At 39.6% G+C, this 20,843-nt stretch overlaps 1 protein-coding gene across 3 annotated transcripts in view; it reads left to right on the top strand.

Moving 5' to 3' along the window:
• Positions 1-20,843, top strand: part of BPTF (bromodomain PHD finger transcription factor) — a 182,298-nt gene that overhangs the window by 55,372 nt on the left and 106,083 nt on the right. For all 3 annotated transcript variants that reach the window (XM_066235079.1, XM_066235077.1, XM_066235078.1), the window contains exons 3-5: positions 608-831; positions 6,510-6,713; positions 7,238-7,426. In XM_066235079.1, the coding sequence (XP_066091176.1) occupies positions 608-831; positions 6,510-6,713; positions 7,238-7,426 (617 nt within the window). The remainder of the gene's footprint in view (positions 1-607; positions 832-6,509; positions 6,714-7,237; positions 7,427-20,843) is intronic.

The following is a 20,843-nucleotide window of genomic DNA, read 5'->3' as shown; positions in this document are numbered from 1 at the left end:
CACTGGCTTGAGTGTGGGATCATAGACATCACTCTATGGTCTCTGGCTCAAGCAAGAGGTCACTCGCTCTGCTGTAGCCTCCCCTCCCCCATCAAGGCACATATGAGAAAACAATGAACAACCAAGGTGCCACAACGAAGAACTGATGCTTCTCATCTCTCTCCCTTCCTGTCTGTCTGTCCCTATCTGTTCCCCCCCATCTCTGTCTCTCTCTCTCTCTCTCTCTCTCTCTCACACACACACACACACACACAATCTGCGCTAAAGTCAATTGAAATATAACCAAGACTGTCCACCATATACTCACACATTCTGAATTTTGAGATCTGTTTTTCTGTCATGTTTTTAGATATTCTTATTTACTACTCATAAATTCTTATCCTAAACTGCTGTAGGCTAGGGAATCAAAATAATTAGAGGTTGCTCAAATAAAATATGAAAAACTTGATTTGAATGAGACTTGAGGGAGTCATTTGTGAACAGATTTGTTGAGCTTTTAGCGCACAAGCTTTGTGTTACATTTTTAACTTCTACTGGATGGGCGAAGTTGTCAAGTACGTGCCATTATGTCTAACATAGGAAGTGTTTTTGTACTTTTTTTAAACAGAGAAGAAGATACAGAAAATGAAAATGAAAAGAAAATTTGGTACTACAGTACAAAGGTCCAGCTTGCAGAATTAATTGATTGTCTAGACAAAGATTACTGGGAAGCAGAACTCTGTAAAACTCTGGAAGAAATGCGTGATGAAATTCACCGGCACATGAACATAACTGAGGATTTGACCAATAAGGCCCGGGGCAGTAACAAATCCTTTCTGGCGGCAGCTAATGGTGAGAGGGGAAATTTCTCATTTTACTTTTTGTTAAATTTGATAAACTTTTGGAACAACATCACTACAAAATTTGAAAATGTATTAAAACTTTCAAGTGTGTATTATTTTACTTGAATTCTCTATTTCATTTTCCCAGGACAACTTTGTTCATCCCCAGAAGAAATTTGTTCATCCCAACATGAATTAGGGATGCTACGCATTAAATTTTTTTTTTTGTTTGTGTGTGTATGACAGAGACAGAGAGTCAGAGGGAGGTACAGATAGGAACAGACAGACAGGAAGAGAGAAAGATGAGAAGCATTAATTCTTTGTTGTGACACCTTAGTTGTTCATTGACTGCTTTCTCATATGTGCCTTGATGGGGGAGGGGATGTACTATAGCAGACCAAGTGACCCCTTGCTGGAGCCAGTGACCTTGAGCTCAAGCTGGTGAGCTTTGCTCAAACCAGATGAGTCCGCGCTCAAACTAGTGACCTCGAGGTCTGGAACCTGGGTCCTCTGCGTCCCAGTCTGACCCTCTATTTGCTGCGCCACCACCTGGTCAGGCCAAAGTATTTTTTTATTTTTTTTCTTATTTTAAAATTTTTATTTATTGATTCTATAAAGAGAGGAAGGGAGTGAGAAGGCGAGAGAAAGAGAAACATCAGTTTGTTTTTCCACCTATTTATGTATTCATTGGTTGATTCTTTTATGTGCCTGGACCAGGAATTGAACCTGTATGACCATGGCATACAGGAATGACTCTGTAACCAAACTAGCTACCTGGCCATGGTCAGGGACGCTATGCATTTTATAGTTTTTATATTACCATAGTCACTACTGTATTTCCCAAGTTCTTTGATTGTTTTTTTAATTCAACTATCTTATTAAACCTTTCTGGGAATCCTATTTTTAATTACAAGAAATAGTATTCTTTTTAAATTTATCAAGAATGATTAAGTATAATAATAGTAATTTCAGAATAACAGCCTGTCCTAGTGACCTTTTTTTGTATGACTTGACATTTTTAACCTCTCAAATAGCATACATCCTTTTAAATTTAGAACCCTCTGGTTTTTATGTATATGTTCATTTTAGGAGAATTTAATTCTATTTTGATAGTTATATTCTTTTCTAATATTTTATGAAAGTTTTCAAATATACAGAAAGGGTAACAATTATATAGTATATTAAATGTCTTTTTTTTTTTTTGTATTTTTCTGAAGCTGGAAATGGGGAGAGACAGACAGACTCCCGCATGCGCCCGACCAGGATCCACCCGGCACGCCCACCAGGGGGCGACGCTCTGCCCACCAGGGGGCGATGCTCTGCCCCTCTGGGGCGTTGCTCTGTCACGACCAGAGCCTGGGGCAGAGGCCAAGGAGCCATCCCCAACGCCCGGGCCATCTTTGCTCCAATGGAGCCTTGGCTGCGGGAGGGGAAGAGAGAGACAGAGAGGAAGGAGGGGCGGGGGTGGAGAAGCAAATGGGCTCTTCTCCTATGTGCCCTGGCCGGGAATTGAACCCGGGTCCCCTGCACGCCAGGCCGACGCTCTACCGCTGAGCCAACCGGCCAGGGCCAAATGTCATTTTTATTCTACAATTTACTATGTATTTGTAACTGTAAATGGTTTACAATATTTATTTTATCATATATCTTTATGATAAGTGTGTGTTTTTTGTGTTTGGTTTTTTTTTTGTGTGTGTGTATGTGTGTGTGTTTTTTTGTGATGGGGACAGAGAAAGAGAGAGAGGGACTGATAGGAAGGAGAGAGCTGAGAAGCATCAATTCTTTGTTGTGCCACCTTAGTTGTTAATTTTTAAAAATTTTTCATTAATATTTAAAAATATGTTTACCTTAGTTGTTCATTGATTGCTTTCTCATATGTGCCTTGACCAGGGGGGCTACAGCAGAGCCAGTGACCCCTTGCTCAAGCCAGCGACCTTGAGCTTAAGCCAGTGACCTTGGGCTTCAAGCCAGCATTCTTTGGGGTCAAGCCAGGGACCATGGGGTCATGTCTATGATCCCACACTCAAGCTAGTGACCCTGTACTCAAGCTGATGAGCCCGCGCTTAAGCCAGCAACCTTGAGGTTTTGAACCTGGGTCCTCTGAGTACCAGACTCACGCTCTATCCACTGTGCCACCACTTGGTCAGGCTGATACATGCATTTTATAATGCTTTATTTTGCTTGCTTGAAGTTTATTTTTGGAATACATTTTTGTAAGTAAAGACGTTTTTAAAACCTGGTATATTCTTTCATTTTAGTTTTGAAATATTCTTGCAAAATAATACAGAATGCACATGTTTATAAAATGTGTGTGTTAAACTGATTAATTTTTCTTTCATCTTTTAAGGATTTTTTTTCTCCCCCTGACTATTTTTGGTTTGTTTTTCTTGTGAGTATGGATATAGTAGTTTTTAAAATCTAAAACAAGAATATCTAGACTGTTTAATACATATTTGCTTAATAGTATAGTAACATGATAGAATATTTGAAATTAGAATTTTTATAGAAAATTCAGAGATCTGCAGTCATTCTGTGCTTTTCATGTATTCATTCATTCATTCATTTATTTTTTTAAATTTTTTTAATTCATTTTAGAGAAGAGAGGGAGAGAGAGAGAGTAGGGGGAGGAGCTGGAAGCATCAACTCCCATATGTGCCTTGACCAGGCAAGCCCAGGGTTTCGAACCGGTGACCTCAGCATTTCCAGGTCGACGCTTTATCCACTGCGCCACCACAGGCCAGGCATATTTATTATTTAATGAGAGGAGGGGAGTCAGAGACAGACTCCTGCATGTGTCCTAACTGAGATCCACCTAGGAAGCCCACTAGAGGGTGATGTTCTTCCTATCTGGGGCCCTTGCTCCCGTTGGAACCAGAGCCATTTTTTTAGCGCCTGAGATGGAGGACGTGGAGCCATCTTCAGTGCCTAGGGCCAACTCACTCCAATCAAACCATAGCTGCAGGAGGGGAGAAGAAGAGAGAGAGAGATAAAGAGAGAGAAGCGAGAGGGGGAAGGGTGGAGAAGCAGATGGGTGTTTCTTCTGTGTGCCCTGACCAGGAATTGAACCTTGGACATACACACTCTGAACTGACTCTCTACCCCTCAGCCTGTTGGACAGGGCCTGTGCTGCTCATCTAATGCAGATGGTCTAAACTTATAGTAGGATTTCGTTAGGGAAGTTGGGTGGAATGTGCAACAGTTAAGGAAATCTGGCAATGGGAGATCAGTGTGGAGCTATGTTTGAAAGTGAGAAGTAATATGGCTATAAGAAAAGCAGATAACTTAATTTTTCTAAAAGAGAGTTCTTTTTTTAAAAAAGTGATTTGAGATACTTCCATTGATAAGTTTCACGTACTTATTAGGAAAAGTAAGTGCAACTAAGGGAGATCAGAACTGAAAGCAGTATATTTAGATAGGTCAAGGGATGTAAAGAAATAGTATAAAAAAGGATCCTGGAATGACTTTGATGGTGAGGAGGATAAAATAAGCCAGTTACAATTACTTCCATTTGAAATTGTCCATTAGCTGTCTTAGATGTTCATTCATTCCAAATTCTTGTAGAAATTAGTAGAGAAGTTGCCAGTGTGAGGAATTAACTCCAGGCAGCTCAAGCATAATCTCTTTCAGAAAGGTTAGTATTCTTTACAAGGTTTTTCTAATCCTAGGAAACATTCTAGATACCTACAATTTAAGAAATATTGATGAAAATGAAGGTAGAGAACACTTAAATAAAGGAAATAGAAACAATGAAATACAATAATCCAAAAAGAAGTACCATGGGTTACATTGCATTAAAAATGTTGAGAGAGAGAGATATGTTGCACAGGCAGGAAGAAAGGGACAGATAGGAAGGGATAGAGATGAGAAGCATCAACTCATACTATAGTTGTGACAACTTAGTTGTTACATTGATTGCTTTCTCATATGTGTCTTGACTGGGGGGGCTCCAGCCAAGCCAGTGACTTCTTGCTTAAGCCAGCGACCTTGGGCTCAAGCCAGTGACCATGGGGTCCTGTCTATGATACCACACTTAAGGCAGTGACCCCATGCTCATGCTGGCGAGCCCACGTGCAAGCCAGCGGCCTTGGGGTTTTCCACCTGGGTCTTCCGCATCCCAGGCCTGTACTTTCTCTACTCACTATGCCACTGCCTGGTCAGGCAAAAATGTTTCTTGTTTATAAGCATTTTACTCTAGTTGGTAAATTTATATCTCATGGATGTATACAGTTTATCAATTCTGAAAACTGCTGTATGTATACTAGTATTGACCAAATAGATACATTGTAGATAATGTTAACCAGCTTTCTCTTGTTGGAGAAAGAAGTTAGAAAGGAGCAACAGGGCAATGCTTTAATGACCCACAAACAAAATAGTTACTGAACGTTCTAAGATAGTTAGTAATCATACTCCTAATTCTATAACAGGTACACCTATTAGTGGTGGATTTCTAGGGCTGGGGCAAGGAAAACACAAGGTAGCTTAGAGCATCTTTTGCTGGAAAGTAAGGAAGGTACTGAATGAATGAGTGAGTGTATGAAGGATCAAATGGAGTAAGTGAAGGAGGTGTGTTTAAAGGACAAAACACTCCAATGGCCAAAGGCTGAGCAACAAAATAAAAAGTGGTAGTATTAGATCATAACCCAAAGAATATCATTAGTATCCCAGAGTCTGTGCTGATACACCGTGTGATCTGTACCATGCTGTAGAAAAGTACTGTTCAAGCTGAAAGAGGATTAGAGCCCTTAGGCGTTCATTGACCTCTGCCCCCTCCCAGAATAGTTATGGGACTTCAGGGAGAAATGTTGTTTCCAAATGGGCCTCTGTTTTCTCATTTTATAGTGGAGGACTGAAGGTTGAGTAGCTTGTCTAGGGTCACACAGCTAATTCAAGTCAGATCTGCACTAGGTCATAGGTCTCTAGGTTTTTGTTTTTGTTTTTGTATTTTTCTGAAGCTGGAAACGGAGAGAGACAGTCAGACAGACTCCCGCATACGCCCGACCGGGATCCACCCAGCACGCCCACCAGGGGCGATGCTCTGCCCACCAGGGGGCGATGCTCTGCCCCTCCGGGGTGTCGCTCTGTTGCGACCAGAGCCACTCCAGCGCCTGGAGCAGAGGCCAAGGAGCCATCCCCAGCGCCGGGGCCATCTTTGCTCCAATGGAGCCTCGCTGTGGGAGGGGAAGAGAGAGACAGAGAGGAAGGAGAGGGGGAGGGGTGGAGAAGCAGATGGGCACTTGTCCTGTGTGCCCTGGCCGGGAATCGAACCCAGGATCTCTGCACGCCAGGCCGACGCTCTACCACTGAGCAAGCCAGCCAGGATGGGTCTCTAGGTTTTGCTCACTATACCATGTTCCCAGATTGTGTTTCTATGTCAGCTTACAGTTTTTATTATATGCCAGAGAAGATGAAAGTAATCTATAATCAAGTCTCAATTTCAAAAGATAGACAAATTTTTCCTTTTTATAAAAAGAAAGAACCTAAATTAGCATGTATTTTTTAGAAATAAAGATAACCAAATTGAGCTCTCTAATTATCAAAATTTTATTGATACTCTTGATCTTTAGTTCATAGTTCTAATGCTTTTTACATACATATTTAACTTAATAAATTGAATTGAAACTTTTAATTGGCATTTGTAGTACTTTTATATTGGAAACAAACAAAAATTTTTATTTGTTTTTATTATAGAAGAAATTTTGGAATCCATAAGAGCAAAAAAGGGAGAGATTGATATTGTTAAAAGCCCAGAAGAAATAGAAAAGGACAACGGTGACCCTGAGAATAGCTCCAAAGATGCTGAGAAAAGCAGAGAGGAGTTTGAAGACCAGTCCCTTGAAAAAGACAATGACGACAGAACACCAGATGATGATCCTGAACAAGGAAAATCTGAGGGTAAAAAAGTTACTTGGTTAAAAAATTTCATCCGTGTTATTAAGGAAGCCTCCAGTTTACTTGCAAAATGAATTATTTTTATACAAACAGCTATTTAATTTTATATTTCTAAAGAGATTAGGATAACCTTTTCCCTTGTAACATACATAATCATTGTAATGAGTTTTGTATATTGATTGATTTGCTATAATGTTATACTCATATCTCTATTTATACTTCCTAATAAGATACCATTTCCCTATGAGGTTTGTTGGTGAGCAATCATTATTTTAATACCAGAATATATATATACTTTTGTATGTGATAAAGATTTTCGTATTATAATTACTAAAACATTTTTAACATATTAAATATTTTTAAATACACTTTGCATTACCTATTGCAAAAATAGCCCAGAATCTCTTGCTTCAGAATGGCCATCAAATTGGTGATCACTAATTTTTAGTAGTTGATTGAATGTGGCCATGTGTCCTAAAGCAGTTCTAAAGAATATCTTTAAAGTTTTGTTGTGCATTTTACTGTAGAGCCAACAGAAGTTGGGGATAGAGGTAACTCTGAGTCAGCAAATCTTGGCGACAACACAACAAATGCTTCTTCAGAAGAGACTAGTCCCTGTGAAGGGAGGAGTCCCGTGGGTTGTCTCTCAGAAACCCATGATAGCAGCAACATGGCAGAGAAGAAGGTGGCATCTGAGCTCCCCCAGGATGTGCCAGGTACAGAGGGCAGTGTATCAATGCCTCTGTAATGGGGGGAATCCTTCCCTTTTGTAGTAAAAGCTGAATGTCACCTGAGTCTTTTAAATATATATGTTCATTCATGCTGCTTGCTTACATAAGTGTCATCCCTGACTGCTAAATTGTCACCTAACATTTGGAGTTTGACATGTGTTTTTGCACTTAGTGCTTGAAACTCATCATAATCCTTCATGCTTTTTTAAAGTTCATTTAGCTGTTTTTGTCTAATAGACTTATTCATGTATTTTATCACCAGACTATAATGGCAGATATTTTGGTTTTAAGTACTTAACATACTAATGGCTTAGTGTTGAATGATTTGACCATTCCAATTCTGTATGTGCTAACAGATTAATTTTATGTTTGCATGGGCTCATGTTTTTTAACATTTCAAACCATAATATAATAGAAAACCATTGTTATAAAACATTTTTTGTAAGATATATTTGACATAAAAATGTAAGTTAAATCAATAATTCATATTTTTAGCTTTTTAAAATAGAAATTATGCTCAAAGTAACTTATACCGCACCAAGAATATTATTATGCTATTTTTACACTTTTAAAAAATGAAAAAGATTTTTTATTATAGGAGCTGTGTGTATTTTCTGAAAAAGAAATTAGAAAATTTAAATAAACAAAACAAGAAAATAAACACTGGTAATTGTACTAAAAATCAAGAATTATAGTTAATAACCTAGATGGAAGTCCTGAAAGATTTTTTTCTATGTATTTTTAAAATTTCACACAATTCTTGCCTTTCTCCTTTTCCCCTTTATTTTAGTCATACTGATAGGAATGTAGGGATATCTTATGATTTGAGCTTACAGTTCTCTGGTGGCTGAGGATGTTGAGTGCCTTCTTGTGTGTGTCTCTGTGTGTGTTTACACATGCATAAGTGTATGTAGATCATTTGTATTATCTTTTGTGAAGTGCCTCTGGATCCCTTTGTTCATTTTCTATTCAGTGGTCTCTTCTTGGTTGTTTCATAGGTAAGGGCAAATCCAGTCCCTCTACTCCTTGACTAGAAATATAAGTTCCTACATTGATTTTTGTGTGTGTTAACCCCGTCTCATACTCCATGTGGTTGTGATGTATTTTCATTCTTATGTATTGTTGCATCCAGTTTATTAATATGCTGCTCACAAAAATTAGGGGTTATTTTATAGCTTCATATTCATATTGAAATATCCCTTAATATTTGTGAGCAGTGTATTTTGTTTAGGATTTTTGTATCTACTTTCATGAGTGAGACTGGCTTACAGTTTCCATTTCTGATAATGTCCATGCCAGGCTTTGGTGTCAAGATTATGTGGGCCTCATAAAATGAGTTAGAGTAAGTTTCTATTTTTCTTCACCTGCAGGAGTTTTGTGGGTTGGTGGTGTTTATTCCTTTTTTTTTATGTGACAGAGACAGTGAGAGAGACAAAGAGAAGGACAGACTGACAGGAAGGGAGAGAAATAAGAAGCATCAGTTCTTTGTTGTGGCTCCTTAGTTGTTCATGGTTGCTTTCTCATATGTGCCTTGACTGGGGGATACAGCAAAGTGAGTGACCCCTTGCTCAAGCCAGTGGCCTTGGGCTTTAAGCCAGTGACCATGGGGTCATGCCTGTGATCCCGCACTCAAGCTAGCGACCCGCGCTCAAGCTGGTGAGTCTGCGCTCAAGACAGTGACCTCGGGGTTTTGAACCTGGGTCCTCAGCATCCTGGGCTGATGCTCTATCCACTGTGCCATTGTCTGGTCAGGCAGTGGTGTGTATTTCTTAATGTTTGCCAAAGCCTTCTGGTTCTGGAGTATTCATTGTAGGAAAGTTATTCATCATAGATTTTATTTATTTGGTAATAATGGGCTATTCATATTTTCTGTTTTCCTGTATTTTTTTTTAAGATTTTATTTATTTTATAGGGAGAATAGTGGGGGAAATGAGAAGCGTCAACTCATAGTACTTTATTTTAGTTGTTCATTGCTTACTTGCCATATGTATCTTGATCAGGAAAGTCCAGGGTTTTGAACCGGCAACCTCAGCATTCCAGATGGACCCTTTATTAACTGTGCCACTATAGGGTAGACTCTTGTATTAGTTTTATAGTAAGTTACATTTTTCTAGGACTTTAAATTTTAAATTTTATTTACATCAAACAATCCATCTTTTTATTATTTACAGGATCTGTAGTGATATTTTTTCAGTCCAGAAATTGGTTATCTGTTCTCTCTTAATCTTATCTCACAGAACTGTTAAAAATTTTTATTAGTCTTTAAAAAAATTACTTTTGTCTTTGTTGATCCTTTTTATGTTTTTCCTAGTTTTTTTTTTTTGTGTGTGTGTGTGTGTGTATTTTTCTGAAGCTGGAAACGGGAGGCAGTCAGACTGACTCCTGCATGCACCTGACTGGGATCCACCCGGCATTCCCACCAGGGGGTGATGCTCTGCCCATCTGGGGTGTTGCTCTATTGCAACCAGAGCCATTCTAGCACCTGAGGCAGAGGTCATGGAGCCATCCTCAGCACCCGGGCCAACTTTGCTCCAATGGAGCCTTGGCTGCGGGAGGAGAAGAGAGAGACAGAGAGGAAGGAGAGGGGGAGGGGTGGAGAAGCAGATGGGCGCTTCTCCTGTTTGCCGTGGCCCGGAATTGAACCCGGGACTCCTGCACGCCAGGCCGATGCTCTACCACTGAGCCAACTGGCCAGAGCTATTTTTCCTAGTTTTTAAAAATTTTTATTATTTTCCTTCCTTTTGCTCTCTTTACATTTTTGTGGATTTTAACCTAGTGGTCCCCAACCCCCAGGCTGCAGACCAGTACCGGTCTGTGGGCCATTTGGTACAGGTCTGCAGAGAAAGAATAAATAACTTACATTATTTCCATTTGATTTATATTTAAGTCTGAACGATGTTTTATTTTTAAAAAATGACCAGATTCCCTCTGTTACATCCGTCTAAGACTCACTCTTGATGCTTGTCTCGGTCACATGATACATTTATCTGTCCCACACTAAAGGCCAGTCCGTGAAAATATTTTCTGACATTAAACCGGTCCGTGGCCCAGAAAAGGTTGGGGACCACTGTTTTAACCCACTCACCTTCTGCCTTTTTTTTTTTTTTTTTTACTTTTACAGGGACAGAGAGAGAGAGAGAGGGATAGACAGGGACAGACAGACAGGAACGGAGAGAGATGAGAAGCATAAATCATCAGTTTTTCGTTGCAAGACCTTAGTTGTTCATTGATTGCTTTCTCATATGTGCCTTGACCGCGGGCCTTCAGCAGGCAGAGTAACCCCTTGCTCGAGCCAGCGACCTTGGGTCCAAGCTGTGAGCTTTTGCTCAAACCAGATGAGCCCACACTCAAGCTGGCGACCTTGGGGTCTCGAACCTGGGTCCTCTGCATCCTAGTCCAACGCTCTATCCAGTGCACCACCGCCTGGTAAAGCTCTGATTATTTAAAAAAAAAACAAAAAAACCCCACTTCAGTGAGGTATAATTGACTTACAAAGAGCTGTACATGTTTTATATACAATTTGATGAATTTTGAGATAAATCTAAAACCATGAAATTATTACCACAATCTATGGCATAGACATATTCATCACCTCTAGAAGTTTCTTAAGCCTTCTTTATTGTTTTTCACCTAGCTTTTTTTTTTTTTTTTTTGTATTTTTCTGAAGCTAGAAACTGGGAGAGACAGACAGACTCCCGCATGCGCCCGACCGGCATCCACCCGGCACACCCACCAGGGGGCGATGCTGTGCCCCTCCGGGGCGTCGCTCTGCGGCGACCAGAGCCACTCTAGCGCCTGAGGTAGAGGCCAAGGAGCCATCCCCAGTGCCTGGGCCATCTTTGCTCCAATGGAGCCTTGGCTGCGGGAGGGGAAGAGAGAGACAGAAAGGAAGGAGAGGGGGAGGGGTGGAGAAGCAAATGGGGGCTTCTCCTGTGTGCCCTGGCCGGGAATCGAACCCGGGACTTCTACACGCCAGGCCGACGCTCTACCACTGAGCCAGCTGGCCAGGGCTATTCTCCTAGCTTCTTAAGACTTATGCTTTGATTATATTTAGACTTTATTTATTTCTAAGTCTGCACTTGAAGCTATTTGTTTCCCCTCTATGTACAGCTGCTGTAGCTGAACCTCACATGTCATATTGTCTTTATAACTCAGTTTAAAATATTTTCTAACTTTCATTTTCATATTGTTTTATGGTTATTATTTTGATTTTATGGTTCTTTCTTATAATCCATTGTTTGTATATTGCTTAATACCCAAACATTTGGAAATTATCTAGTTATCTTTTTGTTACTGATTTCTAACATAACCCATGTAGTCAGAGAACATTCTGTGCATGATTTGTTCAGGCTTATTTTATGGTCCAGCATTTGGTTAATGTTGATAAATGTCTCATATGCACTAGGATATGTATTTTTAGTTGTTGAGTGCAATGTAGGACAATTAGATCAAGGTATTTTATTGTTTTTTTCAAATCTGTGTCCTTACTACATTCCCCCCTTCTCTGCAAGATACTTTTAAATTATTTATGACTATTTATTGTAAAATTCCCTGAGTTTTTGCATTATGTAGTTTGTATATCTTTTGTGGAACACAGATTTTTAAAAAAATAATACGGGAATTTAAAGTCTCATTAAAATTCATCTCAGAAAATGTTTAGAAATATATCTACTTCAGAATTTCTTTAGAAATACATGTATTCAGGTTATCCTTTTCAGCTGTTGTCACACAGCACTATGATTTTCATATAATATGAGAAATGATACGCAAAGAAAAGTTAGAAATTTATGGTCTAAAAAATATAGGAGTGAGGAACATAAGCAAAACCAGGCCCTGGCTGGATGGCTCAGCAGTAGAACGTCTGCCCAGCGTGTGGAAGTCCTGGATTCAATTATCAGCCAGGGCACACAGGAGAAGTGCCCATCTGCTTCTCTACCCTCCCCCTCTCCTTCCTCTCTGTCTCTCTCTTCCCCTTTTGCAGCCAAGGCTCCATTGGAGCAAAGTTGGCTCAGGCGCTGAGGATGGCTCCATGACCTCTGATTCAGGTGCTGCCATGGCTCCAGTTACAACGGAGCAAAACCCCAGATGGGCAGAGCATTGCCCCCTGGTAGGCATGCCGGGTGGATCCCGGTTGGGCACATGCAGGAGTCTGTCTGACTGCCTCCCTGCTTCTACCTTCAGGAAAAAAAAAATACAAAAAAACCCCAAAAAACAAAAACAAAATAAAGGACAGATTTTTTTATTGGATATGATTAGTGATCAGAAAGATTTTATATCACTAAACTTAAAGATTCAACTGAAAAAGTTGGGCCATATTTGGGGAAATGTTGGTAGACATCATTTAAAAAAGTTAATCTCTATTTAAAATTTTTTTAATTTATTGATTTTATAGAAGGAGTGAGAGAGAGAGAAAAGCATCAACTCGTAGTTGCTTCACTTTAGTTATTCATTGATTGCCTGTCATTTGTGCCTTGACCTGGCAAACCTGGGTTAGTTTTTTTTTTTTTTTTTTAGATTTCTTTTTTTTTAATTTTTATTCATTTTAATGGGGTGACATTAATAAATCAGGGTACATATGTTCAAAGAAAAAATGTCCAGGTTATCTTGTCATTCAATTATGTTGCATACTTATCACCCAAAGTCAGATTGTCCTCTGTCACCTTCTATCTAGTTTTCTCTGTGCCCCTCCCCATTCCCCTTCCCCTCTCCCTCCCTCTCCTCCCCACTCCCCTCCCTGGCAACCACCACACTCTTGTCCACGTTTCTTAGTCTTGTTTTTAAGCTTGGGTTTTCAAACTGGCAACTTCAGCATTCCAGGTGGAGGCCCTGTCTGTTGTGCCACCACAGGTCAGGCTAAAAAGTTAATCTCTTAATAACTGTTCCTTACATTTTTTTTAACCTCTGCACCTGCATTACAGATATTTCATTTTAGTTCATAAACTTGAACTAAATACTGCCCAAAATGACCCCATATAGCAAGTATTACATTTGATATTTAGTATAACTTCTTTGTAGTTAACAAAAGGCTCAATTTTAGAATTACACATCTGTTCTGAAGTTTAGGTTGGAAACTTTTTGTACTAGAATGTAAATTTTTAAATTTATGATGGGAAAGAGGGATAGTTTCTAGCATTTTATACTCAAAATCAGCATTGAAAGGCCCTGGCCGGTTGGCTCAGTGGTAGAGTGTCAGCCTGGCGTGCAGAAGTCCCGGGTTCGATTTCCGGCCAGGGCACACAGGAGAAGCGCCCATTTGCTTCTCCACCCCTTCCCCTCTCTTTCCTCTCTGTCTCTCTCTTCCCCTCCCGCAGCCGAGGCTCCATTGGAGCAAAGATGGCCCGGGCACTGGGGATGGCTCCTTGGCCTCTGCCCCCCCCCCCCCCCCGGGCGCTGGAGTGGCTCTGGTCACGGCAGAGCGACGCCCCGGAGGGGCAGAGCATCGCCCCCTTGTGGGCAGAGCGTCGCCCCCTGTTGTGCGTGCTGGGTGGATCCCAGTCGGGTGCATGCGGGAGTCTGTCTGTCTCTCCCTGTTTCTAGCTTCGGAAAAATGCAAAAAAAAAAAAAATCACCATTGAGAAGTTTTATTTAAATGTATAATGTAGACAACCTTTGCTTTAAGTTATGCCTCTAGATTTAATACCTGGGATTAGGAAAATATTAGTAATAGATGAAACTTTATTTCCATAACTATTTATGATTGCTTTGAAAATGTTTTCCTGAACATAATGAGACACTAATATCTATAAAATTGAACTGCAAGAACCTACTGATTTAACCTATTTATTAACATTTTGGGATAATAACACCTTAAAATACAGTAGTTTGCTCTAGTTTTGAAACTCAGTGGATAAGAAGCTGTATACTGGATTCTGAAGTAATGCATTACTAATATACTTTTACCTCATTGATTTGATCAGTAATGGCTTTTGTAGGTTCTGCAGTTACTTTTGTTTCTTATTTTTAATTTGTTTTGTTTTAGTGTCTAGTTATATACATTCTAGTTATTTTACCTCATTTTTTTTTACTTTTTAAACATTTTTTCTTTTACCATCAGATAGAAAAGTTATTTTTCTTCTTGTAGTTTTCTGCTTAGAATTTTGTGAGGTTTTTTAGGTTTTGGTGTTTATGTTCAGAAGTTGAAGATCAAGGACTATATGTAATTTTGGTTTGAGGGATAACTGAAAATTTTCCTGTGTTTGTCATGTCCAGTGAAATTAGTATTGTAAATAGCAAAACCTATACTATTTGCTATGGGTGTAGCACGTTTGGACTAGATGATTAAAATGTACATGTTGATAGATGATACCTTCTTTATGGTGGTTTCCAGCAAATGCTTCAGATTTTTTTTTTTAAGTTGAGAGATGGGAGATAGTGAGATAGACTCCCTCCTGGGCCCTGACAGGGATCCACTGGCAGCTCCTGTCTGGGGTCCACACTCAAATCAACTGAGCTATCCTCAGCGCCTGAGGCCAAGGCTCAGACCAACCAAGTTATCTTCAGCTCCCCAGGCTGACACTTGAATCATTGGAATTCTTTGTATTAAGAATTGGAAGAAGGAGAGAAGAGGGAGAGTAGCAGATGGTTGCTTCTCATGTGTTCCCTGACCAGGGATCGAACCCAGGATGTCTGCATGCTGGATTGATGCTGTATTCACTGAGCCAATTGGCCAGGGCCAAGATTTTCTTAATCTTATAGCTTAATGAAGTAAAGAGCTGAAGAATTCTAGAACTATGATTAAAAAAAAAATCAGTATCCTCAATGAAAATGGAGGAAAACATTTTTCCACTTAAGACAAATATATTTTCCACTTAAGACAAATTAATATTATTTTGGATTAGAATGCATGGGTTAGGGGATTGATTGCCTACACTTTTATGAGATCCCATTATCTCCCTAATAGCAGAGAGCACTTTATAAAGCATTTTTAGATATGTATAGTCAGAATCTGTTTTAAGTTCCAATTCCAGAATTATTTTCTTGGTTAAAACCATACTTGGGTATATTATATGCTAATAAAATTTTTGTGGGCTGGTCTAGAACCTGTTACTTTTATTTTATATATTTCTATGAAAAAGTGAGCTCTGAACTCATAAATGAGAAGGTATTTTTATATATTATTATTTGAGAAGATGATGTTTAGACAGTAATAAATTAGGTGTGCTGCACTTTACAAGTGTAGATCTATAGCTGTAAAAGGAATGATTAGTGAAGAATCTGATGTTATTTGTGTGATTTACTTATTTTCTTCTAATTATATGTATTTTCCAACAAGTTAGTTGATTATATTAACTTTTATAGCTCTCAAATTTTAAATTTGCCATTTCTGTCTTTTATATAAAATGCTTTTATTATGAAAAGTTTTAAACTTAACACATAAAAGTTAAGAGAATAGTATAATGTACACTACCAATATATCTAACACTTACATTTAAAAATTATCAAGATTTAGTCACACTTGCTTCACCCATGCTTTAAAAAAATTTAAAAAAACATTCCCACTGATCTGAGGGAGAAAGAGAGAGGAAGAGAGGAAGGGAGAAAGAGAGAGAGGGTATGAGGAGGAGAGAGGGAGAGGGAGAGAGAGAGAGAGAGAGACAGAAGCATCAACTTGTTCTATTTAGTTCCATTTAGTTGTACACTTACTGGGATTGAACCCACGACCTCAGCCCACTGAGGTGCCACTCTATTCACAGAACCACCTAGCCAGTGCCACCTGTGCTTTTTAAAAACTATTTATTTTTTTTGCTCAACTTAAAACATTTTCCTCCCTTTGGTCTTAGGGGTCCAGTATTAGATAAATCATAATCCTTAGTTAATTGCATTTATTTCTGGTCATTGTATACTTTTTCCTAATTTATTTATTCAGATTTTTTAAGGTTTTATTTATTGATTTTTTTTTTTTAGAGAAAGAGAGAGAAAAGGTGGCAAGGAGGAGCAGGAAGCATCAACTCATAGTGGTTGATTTCTCTTATGTCCCTGGACTGGGCAAGCTCGGGGTTCTAACCAGCGACCTCAGCATTCCAGGTTGACGCTTTACCCACTATACCACCACAGGTCAGGCTATTCATTCAGGTTTAAAGTGATCTTTAATAATAAACACCTAGGAACCTATCACCCAAAACAAAAAGCAAAGTCCTGCTTTGAAACTAATCTCCCTCTAACCATCTCTCCCAGTTCCATCTGCTACCTAAAGTGATTGCTGCCCTCTTCCCTACTTAAAGTGATTGTTACCTTGAATCCTGTGTTCACTAATAATGTCTTCTTTCCTTTTTTTTTTTTTTTTTTTTTGGTGACAATCAGACAAAGGGACTGATAGGGACAGACAAGACAGGATGGGAAAGAGATGAGAAGCATCAATTCTTCGTTGCAGTTCCTTAGTTGTTCATTGATTGTTTTCTTATATGTGCCTTGATTGAGGGGGGGGCGGCTGCAGCAGACGAGTGACTCCTTGCCCGAGCCAGCGACCTTGGGCTTAAGCTGGTGAGCCTTGCTCAAACCAGATGAGCCTGTGCTCAAGCTGGCGACCTCGGGGTCTTGAACCTGGGTCTTCCGCATCCCAGTCCGAAGCTCTATCCACAGTGCCACTGCCTGGTGAGGCTTCTTTCCTTTTAAAATAAGGGGAACCTAATAGAGTTAAGACTCTTAATACCTGGTGTCAAAGTGATTGTATAACCCACATACTCTTGCCTCATTGAGTTGATCTACATGAGTTGCTAAAAACTATTTTTGTTTTTGTTTTAAAATCTATAGCAAATGTATTGTGTTAAGTGTAACTTTTTGGACCTTAAGTTTTTTCAGTGTATATTATATTACTAATAATGTTGTATGTTGCTGGAGTTCTTTCATATTAATTACATTATAATAGTCCTCTGTATAACTATACAACAGTCTGGGTTTTTTTTTCTTTTCTGGTGATGTAAATTTGGGCTGTTTCCTATTGCAGTTTTTAGAAGCAAATTCTAAACATCATGTTATATCAGTCCTACATACATCTCTAAAGAATATGGACATTGTCTTATGTAATTACAGTGCCGTTATAATTTTAATAAAATTGATAATTTGTTAATATCCAGTCAATTTAAATTTCCTCACTTTAAAATGTTGTTTTGCTTTGTTTTACATTTACTTTGTTTGAAATAACGTCCCCATATGACATGACATTTGATTTTATATATCCCGAGTCTCTCCATATAAAGCCACCCCCCCTTTCCCTGAATCTTTCCTTTCACTCACTGTTGACTTGCTGAAGAGTCTTAGTGTGTCCTATGAAATATCCCACATTAGGATTGTCTGTTTCCTTCTTTTTGGTGTGTTTAATTTGTTTCTAAGGCTTGATTAAATTAATTTTCAGTTATTTTTGGCCAGAGTTATTTCATAACTATGTTCTGAGTACTTCATATTTTATCGCATCAAAAGGTTAATGATGTCTGTCTGTTCTATGTCTACAAATTGTAAGATTGATCAGTTCAGGTGGTAACATTGTAAAGGTCCCTGTTAATCTGTAAATCATTAAGGATCTTTCCAGAATCATTGATCTGCTTGGAGATTATAATATGGTGATTTCTAATTCTGTCTTTTAGAGACTGAGAGAGAGTGGGGGGAAGGGGAATGGGAAAAAGGTGAGAAGCATCAAATTGTACTTGCAGCACTTTAGTTGTTCATTGATTCATTGACTGCTTCTCATACATGCTTGACCACCCAGACCTTGGGCTTTAAGCCAGCGAACTTTAGGCTCAAGTGAATGACCATGGGATTATATTGGGGCTGCGAACCTGGACCCTCATCTGTCCACTGTGCCACCACCTGGTCAGGCTATATATATTTTTAACTCGAATTCTGTAAAGAAATTTTCTTCATTAACTAAAGCTGGGGTTTTTTTTGCATTTTTCCGAAGCTGGAAACAGGGAGGCAGTCAGACAGACTCCCGCATGCGCCCGACCGGGATCCACCCGGCATGCCCACCAGGGGGCGATGCTCTGCCCATCTGGGGCGTCGCTCTGTTGCATCTAGAGCTATTCTAGCGCCTGAGGCAGAGGCCACAGAGCCATCCTCAGCGCCTGGGCCATCTTTGCTCCAGTGGAGCCTCGGCTGTGGGAGGAGAAGAGAGAGACAGAGAGGAAGGAGAGGGGGAGGGGTGGAGAAGCAGATGGGTGCTTCTATGTGCCCTGGCCGGGAATTGAACCCGGGACTCCTGCATGCCAGGCCGACGCACTACCACTGAGCCAACCGGCCAGGGCTGTTTTTGTTTTTTAAGTGAGAGGCAGGAAGGCAGAGAGACAGACTCCTGCATGCACCCCGACTGAGATCCACCTGGCAACCCCTATCTGCGGCTGATGTTGTGCTCATCTGAGACTGCTGCTCTGTTGCTCAGCAACCAAACTGTTGTAGTGCCTAAGATGAGGCCATGGAGCCATCCTCAGTGCCCAGGGCCAACTTGCTCGAACCATTCAAGCCATTGATGCAGAAGACTGAGAGAGAGAAAGGGGGGTGGGTTTATGGAAAGGAGTGGAGAAGCAGATGGTCTCTTCTCCTGTGTACCCTTGACTGAGCATTGAACCCAGGACTTCCACATGCTGGGCTGATGCTCTACTGCTGAACCAACTGGCCAAGGCTGGGTGGTGAGGTATTTTTTTGTTTTATTTTTAGAGAGAGGGAAAGGGAGAGAGGGAAGCATTCATTCTTTGTTCCACTTAGTTGTGCATTTACTGGTTGCTTCCTGTATGTGCCCTGACCAGGGATCCAACCCGCACCTTGGCATTTCAGGACAATACTTCAACAACTGAGCTAACTGGCCAGGATCAGGCTGTTTGTATATGAATACCTTGGAATATAGTTAGAGCAGTAATAAATGCCTAATTGTTTGTCTTAAATTCTTATTTTCTGAGGTTAGGAGTTGGCATCCAGTTACCTTCAGTGGTGATTGAAGAGTTAGGTACTTTTGGGGGGAGGGATGTGGCTTTCTCATTTTAAGTATCAATTTGAACTCATGGGTCTTCATATAGTCAGTTTGCTTCAGTTTCTTGTAGTTTTCATTCATTTTGTTTATATTAACAGTAGAGACCCTTTATGTTGGATTTTGAGTCCTTTTTCTTTGACACCAATAGTGTTAGATGATAGCTTCCCTACTTTTGGCAGAATAAGATGTCTGTGTCTTATATATTTTCTACCCCACACCTGGAATCAGTCATTACTCCAAGAAGCCCTGGTTTCTTTTAGGGGGAATGATATTTAGAGACCATAATCTGGGCCTTGGAGTTCTTACTACTCTTGGACTCTCACTGCCTCTAGGGTTTTTTTAATGAGTAGTGTTAGAAAATACCTATTTTTAAAAAGAAAAAGACCATCAGTTTGTTTTGACATTTCAGATTCAGATTGGGGATTCATAGTTAGTTTCTTTATTTTTATACTTTGCATTTCTTAATACTCTGGTTTTCTTCAGATCGCATAAATCTTTCGCCTTTTACTTTGCATTTCTTTTCCCTGACACTGAATGCCTTAATTCCTAATGATAGTAATTTATTTATACTGTATATGTGCTTTATTCTGATACAGCTGTTCATCAATAACATATTATTAATATCTTGGTGTATATTAAAGTAATAATAAGTGATTTTAGAGATTGTAATAATTTTATAGTACCAATATTAATGTTAATAATAAGACTACTGAATGGCAGTTAGGATTTTTTTGCAGTTCTTTATGTCATTTTACTGTTATGTCCAATAAGGATATTCATTCAACATATTGTGGGGTTTTTTGTTTGTTTGTTTGTTTGTTTGTTTTTATTAAGTGAGAGACGGGGAGGCAGAGAGACTCCCACATGCACCCTGACTGGAGTCCACCTGGCAAGCCCCCTACTGGGTGATGCTCTGTCAATCTGGGGCCATTGTTTAATTGCTCTGCAACTGAGCTATTTTAGTGCCTGAGGCTATGAAGCCATCTTCAGTGCCCAGGGCCAACTTGCTCGAACCAATGGAGCCATGGCTACAGGAGGAGGAGAGAATAAGAGACAGAGAGAGACGGAGAGAGAGAGAAGGGGGGATGGAGAAGCAGATGGTTACTTATCATGTGTGCCCTGACTGGAAATCAAACCTGGGACTTCCACACACTGGGCCAATGCTCTACAACTGAGCCAACCGGCCAGGGCTGATACTGTGTTCTAAAATTACTTGAAATAATTGTGGTTATGCCAGTAACTTGATATACATTTAGGGTTGTTTCAGTTTATTCTCATTTTAATTTTTTAAAAATTGTAAAACATATACATGATTCCAAAGTCAAACTATGTAACTGTATATGTGCAAAGAACTTTCATTTGCATCTCTTTCCTCTAGATATCCAAATCCTTCTCTTCCCTTACACATAGGTGCCATTTGTGTTTTTCTCCCAGTGGTGTTTTTGT

This window comes from Saccopteryx bilineata, chromosome 6 (assembly GCF_036850765.1).
Source record: "Saccopteryx bilineata isolate mSacBil1 chromosome 6, mSacBil1_pri_phased_curated, whole genome shotgun sequence".
In the NCBI taxonomy this organism is placed as follows: Eukaryota; Metazoa; Chordata; class Mammalia; order Chiroptera; family Emballonuridae; genus Saccopteryx; species Saccopteryx bilineata.
Note: the sequence above shows the minus strand (reverse complement) of the source record. Positions and strands in the feature narration are given on the sequence as shown.